General features: G+C 42.5%; 1 protein-coding gene across 1 annotated transcript; it reads left to right on the forward strand.

Moving 5' to 3' along the window:
- The first annotated feature begins 6254 nt into the window (after positions 1–6254).
- Positions 6255–9686, forward strand: ankrd53 (ankyrin repeat domain 53). Its single transcript, XM_073475458.1, has 6 exons — positions 6255–6299; positions 6583–6679; positions 7838–8037; positions 8377–8541; positions 8633–8753; positions 9088–9686. The coding sequence occupies exons 2-6, from the start codon at positions 6617–6619 to the stop codon at positions 9649–9651; spliced, it is 1113 nt and encodes a 370-aa protein (XP_073331559.1). The 5' UTR covers positions 6255–6299; positions 6583–6616; the 3' UTR covers positions 9652–9686.
- The last annotated feature ends 357 nt before the right edge of the window (positions 9687–10043 follow it).

Here is a 10043-nt window from a genome sequence, read left to right on the forward strand (position 1 = left end):
CAGAAGAGGATTGGCTGAAGAACACGTAAATTTGACCTTGTTAATGGTGTTGCTGAGCGGTTGATCTTCGCGGCTTTACACACAACCAGAGTGTGAGTTCACACGGCAGCCGAACTGGGAAACTCTGAGGTCACGGCCAAGTCCACGAAGTCCGCGAGGGAGAAGAAGAAGTCCCTTCTCCTGTGTCACCGAGTCACTAAAGCTATTTACAAGAAGTTTCTTTATATGATTCTTACCTGGAAATGGGTCTATAGGTGAATGTCGCAGTGATACGGGCTTCCAGGTGATCAAAGGGTGGCGCTGCCCCGTATTTAAAAGGGCAACTCCATCATTTTTACACATTAAAGTGTGTTTACTTCTGCATGTGTGAAAACAAAGCAGTATAAAGCCTTTTGTGGCTCCAGAGGAAGCTGCATGTAAACTGATAAACTACCTCCAGTGATGTCACTCAGCAGCTAAGTTGCATTGTGGGTAATGTAGGCGCCAGGTTTGAAAAGCTGTCCTGTAACACTGTTGGGCTCATTATGGACAGTTAAAAAAAAAAAAAAAGATCAAAATCTGCTCAGCAGAACCAGAGCCAGAACTACATTACCCACAATGCAACTTAACCGTTTAAGAGGCTGATGAGAAGGAACTATCTTCTCTATAAAATGCAGCTCTTACCATTTCTTGTCTGTTTCAGTCCTGTTCCTTAGCTTGACTATGAAACTGAATTTTCATTTGTGGGTAAACTGTTCCTTTAAGTTTTCTCAGCTGGTTCTTGCTGAACTGGGCATTTCTGATGTGTCCACACTCATGTCATCATATAGCTGAGGGTTCATACAGTCGGGTTTTCCTGCTGCTGCAGCTCCTTTACAGAGCAGTGGTGCTTGGAGATTCTTGAATTTTTCATTTCTCAATACATCAGATTGCTTATGGAAGCATCTCTAAAGTGTCACATTTGGCGCCTGATATTGATTTAGTTTCAGTCTGACGAGAATGTTCTATGAATTTTAATCAAATTTTATTCATAGATTTTGTTAGTGTTTGTCAGCCATCTTTGTGCTGTTAGCAAACTTCTTCATTTTAGCTAATTTTGGTGCACTGCCTCCATGTTTTTGTGGTTTGTGCAGCTGTTTCGCTGCCGCTTCCTGTCTAATCCTAAAAAGATTGTAGATTAATTTAATCCATAAATTTGTTACTTCCAAGAACCAGTAGAGATACTTTTGTGAGGAAATGTTTTCACGAATAATTTATTGATCATTTTGTCATTGTTCTTATTTTCAATGATCACTTTTTATTTTGCTTTTTTCTTGTTTTCTTCTCCAAGTTTTTGTCCATGCTTTAACACTGAAAACTAGTGGGAGTCTTCAGTTTACAGGTGTGGCAGGTCATGAAGTTTATTGGATTAATAATATCAATAATATTGTATGTCAAGTTAAAATAGTGACCTTATAGCTTATAGCTGCTCAGCATGTCACTATGGGACTAAACTGGCTTTCACAAATCTCCACATTGAATCCAAAGCATCTGCTTTATTTCAACCACTGTTAAAGTTTAGTGGAGTGCAGCTTCATGTTCTCATGTGTACAGCCTTGCATGACGTGGTAGTGTTGAAGGAGAGCCTTTCTGAAAGTAATCTCGACCTACAAATAAATCAGACGGGACAGGTCTGCCTGTACGATCTCTTCCCATGCTATACGACATAATGTTTCTTTTCCCGTCTTTGACCTTTAAGGCCTCCCTCTCCTTTTTCTCACTATCTCAGTCCTTTTATCTCTCTCTCGCTCCCTCTGGTCTTTTCCGCTGAACTGTGAGGATTGAGAAGAACGTGTCTGTGGGATGTGGAAAAAAAGCTTGGGATCATGAGAAGGTGTGATGGCGGGATGTCTGTCGGGACCTCGGGGGTGAAGGAGCACGGCCTGACAGGGGGAGGGGAGATCAGAGGTAAGAAAGGATATGAAACCCCTGCAGCGGCGAGAGAAACATCCAGGGTAACCCGTTTCTTTCCTTCCTCGCTTGACGATTATTGAAGGAGTAACACCTTTAATAAAGAGAATCTGGATGTCCGGCAGCGGCGGTGGCTCAGCTGTCGGGTCGTCGACAGGTGCAGAAATATTTGCTTTCAGCCACATGTATGACTCATAGAACAATCTGGTCACAGGGGCATTCGTCAAGTCGCCTGCTTCACGTGCTCCATATGCACCTCTGGTTTGACACTTTGATAATTCACACCTGGCACAAAAACGTCTTTTTGATGGGGAACGTCAGCCTTATACATACAGCTCGCTGTCACTTGATCTGATCATACCTGTCAGTGGCAGAACCCTGCTTCTTCTTCTTCTTCTTCTTCTTCTTCTTCACCGCCCCCCCCCACACACACCCACCCATCGCCTCCATCCTCGCCCTGAACAGGCCCTGGTACAGCACAGCGCCTGTGTGCAGTGATACTGAGGGAGGTCGCCGTGCGGTCACTGCGCAAAGCCTGGTCGCATTGTGACTCGGAGCTGCAGAATGTGCCATGGTGCATTAGCGCGCTGCCGCCTGGCTGAGCATGAGGCACACAGAGAGAGAGAGAGAGAGAGAGAGAGAGAGGGGAGGAAAAAAGAAAGAGAGATAGAAGGAGGAGCTAAGTGATGGGGAAACAGTAGAGGGCGGAGGAGCTGATGAGGAAGGAGGAAAGTGAGGACATCAGCGGCCTTACGAAAGCAGAGTTCAGGAGCCCCAGGGGCAAAGGGTCCTTGTAAGGTGGCTCATCAAATATGAAGGCGTATCAAGGCCGTGTGTTCACTCTGGTATCTACTCCTCATCTTCTCCATCTCTATATTTTCTTTCTGTTTTCAACAGCCTAACCCTTCTCGAATCCTTTCCTCCTCTTCTCAATCGCTGTTTCTGCTTTCAGTCACTCTCTGTCGCACTGATAAGAATGAAAAATCTGTTATATGCCAGTTTTCTTCTTTCTTTAAAGGTGCACTCATACTGTTTTACTTTGTTTATATGTGGCGGACCCTGCCACCTTTCTAGCTTCAAACAGTGCTCTGGGGACCTTATTTTCCTCTGAGAACAGCTTGTTTATTCAGTTGAGGAAAAAAAATGTTTATTTCTGAGTTTGTATTATCGTAAATGTTCAAATTATGAGCTTGAATTTTGGCTCAAAAACTACATAGTGCTCCTTTAAAGTCTGTGACAAAAACCTAAACTGAGGGTGCCTCGAGGCCAACGCCCCTGCAATATCCCTGGCTTATTTCTGGCCAATTCACCCTTTTTTTTTTTACACTCTCATCACTTTCTTGTCACCCCCCTAACTATTTAAAACCTCCAAATAAAGGGAAAATGACATTATACATAACCAAATAATAAAAGAATGTTTTTTGTAGGACACACAAGGCTGAATGCATTTCCGTCCCATGTTCACTGAGACCTGAAAGCCAATTGGGCGGGTGCCAAGCAGAGGCTGCTATTGCGCCACCAATACAGACAGATGGGATATGATTGGATAATGTAAGAGACCAATGGGAGAGCCCGCCGCGAGGCTGCTGGGACATGATCTCATTTTCATCCTCGCCCTAAGCAGGTTTAGACATCTCTGATCGGCCCGTTGCTAATCTGCTCTGCACTGACTGCATGTGCTGTAGCTAATGCATGCATGCACACACTCGCTGCACACACAAACACACACACAGACACACACACACATGCAGTGGGTATTTTGGGCCAGGCGATAGAGAGATTTTGAAGATAGAGTCAAAACACTCAGATGAGCATTTGCTCTAATCTGCATTTCTTGCAAATTGAGCAGCTGACGTCACATGACACAAAGCTTTTAAGGTTTTGCTGCTTTTATGGAGCTCATACAGACTGAATCTGACAGTACATGGACACACACACACTTAACTGTCAGAAGAAAGAGGTCATGTCGGGGGTTGTTGTCCAGGGACTTGCGCTGAAAGTCAAACATGAAAGAGCTCTATGACGAAATGCTCCATACAACCTCCATGGCATGTGACCGAGGTCGAAGGAAGCCGCAGAGGCCGCAGCGAAGCCGTGCTGCTCTAATGCTATTAACTCCTATACACTATATGAACGTGCACATACACACACACTGGTACTCACTCTTTCTGAGCACACACACATGCACATGTCACCGAAGTAGCAGCGTGGCCTTGTTGTGATAAAGGCGAAGGCTCTGGGGGGTTGGCGCTCGGAGAAGAAAGCCAGGGGTCCATGTCCCGTCCTTGACCCTCCACTGGACCATGATGGCTTTGAGAGACAGAGAATGACAGAGAATAAAGGGAAAGTCACATATACAGCCGCAGGAAAGCAGACATTTTATTTATTTGTAGGGCTGCAACTAACGGTGAAGACGGTGAATACTTTCTCGATTAATCAGTTAGTCGTATGGGCTATAAAATGTCCGAAAAATTGTGAAAAATGTTTCCCAAAGCCCAAGATGGCGTCCTCAAATGCCTTTTTTTGTCCAAAACCCAAAGATATTCAGTTTACTGTCATAGAGGAAGAAAGAAACCACAAAATGAAGGAAGATAATTTGGATCGGGACTGTGAGATGTGGCCGAAAGCTCCAGAAGAAGCTAGTGAGTGGACGCTGAGCTAAAAATAAAGAAAAAGATGCTCATTTACTGTCATTGTGATGATGATGATGATGATGACTGTGTTGAGAATCATGGTGGTTGTTAAGTGAACCAGGTTGATGCAAACTTCTGGGTTGGCCAACAAAAATACATCATCCCTGCAGCACTTTATATGGTAATTTGAAAATTGAGCAAATGTATGAGCAAATCAATGTATTAGGCAATCTTGAACCCATGATAAAATAGATTTAAGTGTTTCCTAAACTTTTGAATCTCCTGGATTCGTTGCTAAAAAGTAAATACTCTAAACTCTTGCTGAAGCCAAACTATCTCTTCCATGACACACATCATTCTTCTGCATGAGCCCACAGTTCGTTCAGGGGTCAAGTGGTCAATAGCAGTGATCAGAGAGGGCAGCTGCCTGATGAGCCCATCGACCCCTCAGCCCCACAGAGACATGGAGAATATAACTGTACCGATTCATATGGGCCTCGCATGCAGCGGCAGGTCTGGGCCCTCTGAGGCCACCACGGCATAGGCAGGATTGATCTGCTTTACTCAGGGCCAAGTGCGAGGTGCCAATCCTAATGCACTGTCAATACGAGCACACCGGGGATGTATGAACAGAGAGCTGTGGACTACATGGGAGGGTGGAAGTATCCATTTCTGCTGTGCCTGCAGCTACTCATCTGCCTGTATCTGTCACAAGCTATTACATCGACTCAAACGTAACACGTGTTGGTGAATATGCTGTGAAAGGAAAAGCTTGCAATTACATGCTGATGAAGGCTGTATATGAAGCAAGTTCAGTGGCTGCTGAATACAAAAACCCATAGTATACAGTATGCACATACGTTAATGTGTGTATAAATTGCTTTTACTTGTACTTTTGATACTTAAGTACATTTATTGCCAAAAAGTTACTTTTGACATATATCAGAAGATATATATATATATTTATTTTATATTTTATTATATCAGACTTTAACTCAAATACTATTTGGTGACTTTCATTTTTAGAAGGCGAAGAAGAAGAAGTAGTAGTAGTAGTAGTAGTAGAAGAAGAAGAAGAAGAAGAAGAAGTGGTAGTAGTAGAAGAAGAAGAAGAAGTAGTAGTAGTAGTAGAAGAAGAAGAAGAAGAAGAAGAAGAAGAAGTGGTAGTAGTAGAAGAAGAAGAAGAAGAAGAAGTAGTCGTAGTAGTAGTAGAAGAAGAAGTAGTGGTAGTACTAGAAGAAAAAGTAGAAGAAGAAGAATCTTTATTTGATCACATATAATACGATGTACAACAAAGTGAAATGTTTCACCACAGTAATAGGATACTCTAACACGATATATTTACTTTCATTCATTTTATCACACTGCAAAATGTCCCTATTCTGTAACGAGTGCTTTACTTTTGTAACATAAATAAAGCTAGGCTATTTGATGCTAATAGGCTACTCATGCACTTTCACTAAAGAAAGGTTTGAATGCAGGACTGTAACTTGTAACAGAGTATTCCTGCTAGTGTTACTGCTGTTACTGCAGTGAAAGACCTGAGCACCACTGTTTCTTTCTAACACAAAAAACACAAAGTGTACTTCTTCCACCACTGTTTATTTCTCCTTGTTTTTGTCGCTTCTGACCCAAATATATAAATCAGGGTTCGTTTCCTGGTTACCACGTTTCCACGGCAACCATGGAACCTGTCAACAAAACCGGAAACAGGAGACGTGGGAGACGTAAAAACAGGTAAATAACGTTGAGAATATTAATTTGTGCGTGTAGCCTAAATGTTTACTTTTACACACGAGTCAAGCTAGCTGCTTTAAGCGCTGAAGTTTGTTATATGGGCCGTTTTAAAAGCGCAAAGTTCACTAGCTGAACACTGGGTACTAACTTTAGCCTATAAGCTAGCTGGCTACGTTTCATCACTTTGAATTTTAGGCCATGTTAGCTTACACCTCCCTTGTTTCTTATTGCGTCAGTAGCCTGACGTTTACAGCCGCAGTGTTTACATGGGTTCATTTTGCAGGAAACTTACCCGCAGAGCTCCTCCAGACGGCCACATGTTTCCAGCTGTGGATGTGAGGAGCCCGGAGAGGAAGCTGGATGTCAGTGTGAGCAGACAGGTAGGCTCACTGACACTGTCCACTCAACACTGTGGTGTTCAGAGTGTATAATGCATAATATCATAATATACATCAGTACAGCTAAAAAAAATAAATGAAAACAGTGGTGAAAGAAGTACCCAGATATATTATTTGTAGAAATACTGTTGCAAGTAAAAGTACACAAGTATTAGCATCAAAATATACCTAAAATACCAAACTAAAAGTACTCAATTAGCAGAATGGCTCATTGTAGAATAATGTGTAATTGGATGATATTAATGTGTCCATCACTTTAATGTTGTTAATTTCAATTACTTTATTTATTGCTGGCAAGCTTGCGAAATAAAGCAGTATCTTTTTTTAAAATTTATTTGTGGATTATGTAATCTGAATCTAGACAATAACTAGTAACTAATGTAATGTTTCCCTCTGAAATCTAGTACAGGCAGTGTTGTATACAGTACTCAAAAGTCATACTTGAGTAATAGTAAAGATTTCATGTTAAAATATTACTTGAGTAAAAGTATCTGATACTGAATGTACTCAAGTATCAGAAGTACAAGTAAAAGGAAATTATACATATATTTACATGTGTGTAAATATTGTATACTATAGGTTGACAAATTATAGGCTAAAGAAATACAAGTGAAGTACAAGTGCCTAGAAATAGTATTCAGTACAATATATAACTAAATTTACATTTACCTATAATTAAAAGTGAGCACTCATGATTTAAGTGTAAAAGTTTAAAAGTAATCACTGAGAGTGGAGTGACTGTTGATGTGTTATCCTGAATGGGATTTTACAGCTGTGGGTAGAAAAGTTAGAAACAAAAATTGCTATTAAATGAAGACGAGTGAACTTTAATCTGTAAAGTAACCACTGCTTTCAATGTACTCCATTAAAAAACACACTTTCACAAAATGGAAATGATCAAATAAATTGCAGTTAACTTTACCAAATGCACATTAACTTGCACCTTTCATGGCACGTGTGACTTGTAAAAGCAGGAAACACACAGGAGTTTTATGGCTCTGCTCTCTGTTAATGCTGTTAGTTACACCTGTGCTTTTCTTGCTATGATGTGAGAAAACGTCTGCTGTAAAAAAGGCTATTTGGTCATTCCCGCCATGGCACGACTCAGAAAACGTTGTGCTTGTCTGTGTCATCCTTCAGGGTCTGCCAGCGCTCCACATTGCTTGCCTTTACGGCCAGCTGGCTACCGTTCAGCTTCTGCTGGAGTCCGAACTGGAGTGGATCAACAGCAGTGATGACCAGGGTCGCCGGCCGGTTCACATGGTCCTGTCCTTCCTGAGCTCCCCCAACACCTCCTTGTGCCTCAGATACCTGCTGGAGCATGGGGCCGACGTCAACATGTAGGGGACTTAATGTGTGAATGATTTCTCAATGCAGGTTTTGTTCTCTATGATGACTTAGTTTATAAATGCTGTCAGCTGGATCCAGCAGCACTCAGCTGCATGCTCATTCAGATTCTCATCAACAATGGAAAGCTTTTTAAAAGATAAGTTTAGAATAGAAATAATACTGCAGAGTGCAAAAGTAAAATTATGATTACAATGAGATGATGGCGCAAGTTCGTAGCTGCTGCTGTTGCAATGATAATGATGGCAACGATGATGATTATAATGACGCTGAAGATAACAATTTAGACGAGAATACAGAGTTTTTAAAATAATTTTTACTGTTATTTCCAGTACGACAGATTCAGGGTCGACGCCGCTGCACCTGGCCGCCTCTGAAGGCCTCTTGGACTGCACAGAGATCCTGGTGCAGGCTGGAGCAGATGTGTCAGCCAAGGACAGCGTGGGACACGCTCCGCTGGATTTAGCGCGCATCTGGTGCCGCAGGGAGGTTGCAAGGTAATGAGTCAAAAGAAGAATTCACAGCTAAATGAAAGTTTGGTTGTAATTGACTTTTTTTTTTAAGAGAGTCCCTGTGTTTTTTGTGTAGGTATCTGAAAAGCTGCATGTGGCAGAAAGATAAGGAGAAGGAACTGCAGGAGAGGAAGCTGGTTCAAGCTTTATACAGTGATCTGGTGGATATGGTCAAGCTGGAAAAACTCAGTAAAAAGGTCAGTTTGTGTGTGGAAATACTTTCATCCAACACACTCTGGTTTTTATATTTTATATTTTTTAATAAAGTATAAAATGGACAGTGTGATCATTAACATGAGTTATCATAGTACGTTCAGATTACATGTATAATGGTGGAGTCGCTTTTCAACCAACAGAACAGGGTCATTTTAGTGACTGTCGTTTCAACATATCCATGGTTTGAAGAAACATACGATGCCAACATTTATTCTGGTGGATTGGGTTGAAGTCAATCATGCTATAATGACATTTGCAGGATATTTTGATACAAATTAAAGGTGCTATTCACTTATTTTCTGTGTCCATTTACAGACACTTACAGATGAAAAGATAGCAGAGTGGGCAAACAACAAAGGTTTTCCTCTCCTGAAGGATTTCACCCCCAGAGCCTCCGTGAGCAAGTACCACACCCAGTGCCTCGTTTCAGATCAGAACAGTTCTAATCCAAAACAAGCCAAGCACCCATTGGAGCACCAGCCAGGAGGCCCTCAGGAGGACGGAGCCTCCACCAAACAACCTCCAGTCTCTTCCTCTAGGCCCTGGACCCTCTTCATGGGCCTCCAGCAAGAGAAGCCCCCGATTGTGCCTGACCTCCGGGACAGTGTGTCAGTGTGGAGGGACAGCAGCAGCAGGCAGCCTCAGTACACCACCAAGTGGGACAGCACGCCTCGTCCTGCCCCTGACCTGCCTCTGGATGTCCTCAAGAGGGTGTTATTCCCGAGAGCCTTCCCCTCCAGGATCGCCTCCCATCAGCACTTTGAGCCACAGGACATCCTGGAGGTCCAGCACAGAGGATACCCCCAAAGCCAGAGCTCCTCCCCCTGGACAGAGGTGGCCATGCATCTGGCTGAGTTGCTGGAGCCGGGACATTACTGATCAAAACAGTAACTTCAACTAGACCTGAACCAGTGGATGTGTTTAAGAAATGCATTAAAATTCATCTGGCAGTGAAGTATTTTATATATTTTTACAAGGTAGAAAGATTTAACACGTCTTTCTAGTTTTTATATCAAATAAAATAGTGGAAATTAACATGTAATATTGTCACTAGAGGATTCTAGGAGATCCTGCATCTACACTGTATCACATCAAGAGCATTAACAGGCATAAAAGCCAACTTTTCCTCACAGAATATCCTGCCAAGCCGCGACGTCAGCTCAAAGTGACAAAATTAAAAATGCCACACTCTCCAGACGCCGCGCCTCGGAAAGCAGGGTGAACGGAGGGGTGAGCGAGAGGTGAGAAAACCTCGGTGAACTGGGTCACCT

This window comes from Pagrus major, chromosome 10 (assembly GCF_040436345.1).
Source record: "Pagrus major chromosome 10, Pma_NU_1.0".
Taxonomy (NCBI): Eukaryota; Metazoa; Chordata; class Actinopteri; order Spariformes; family Sparidae; genus Pagrus; species Pagrus major.

Bases quoted from the DNA above. Each gene is read 5' to 3' on its own strand.
- ankrd53 (XM_073475458.1), top strand. From the start codon at position 6,617: ATGTTTCCAGCTGTGGATGTGAGGAGCCCGGAGAGGAAGCTGGATGTC. The intron at 8,038-8,376 runs GTAGGGGACTTA...TGTTATTTCCAG, and splicing joins CATGGGGCCGACGTCAACAT to TACGACAGATTCAGGGTCGA. The intron at 8,542-8,632 runs GTAATGAGTCAA...TTTTTTGTGTAG, and splicing joins TGCCGCAGGGAGGTTGCAAG to GTATCTGAAAAGCTGCATGT.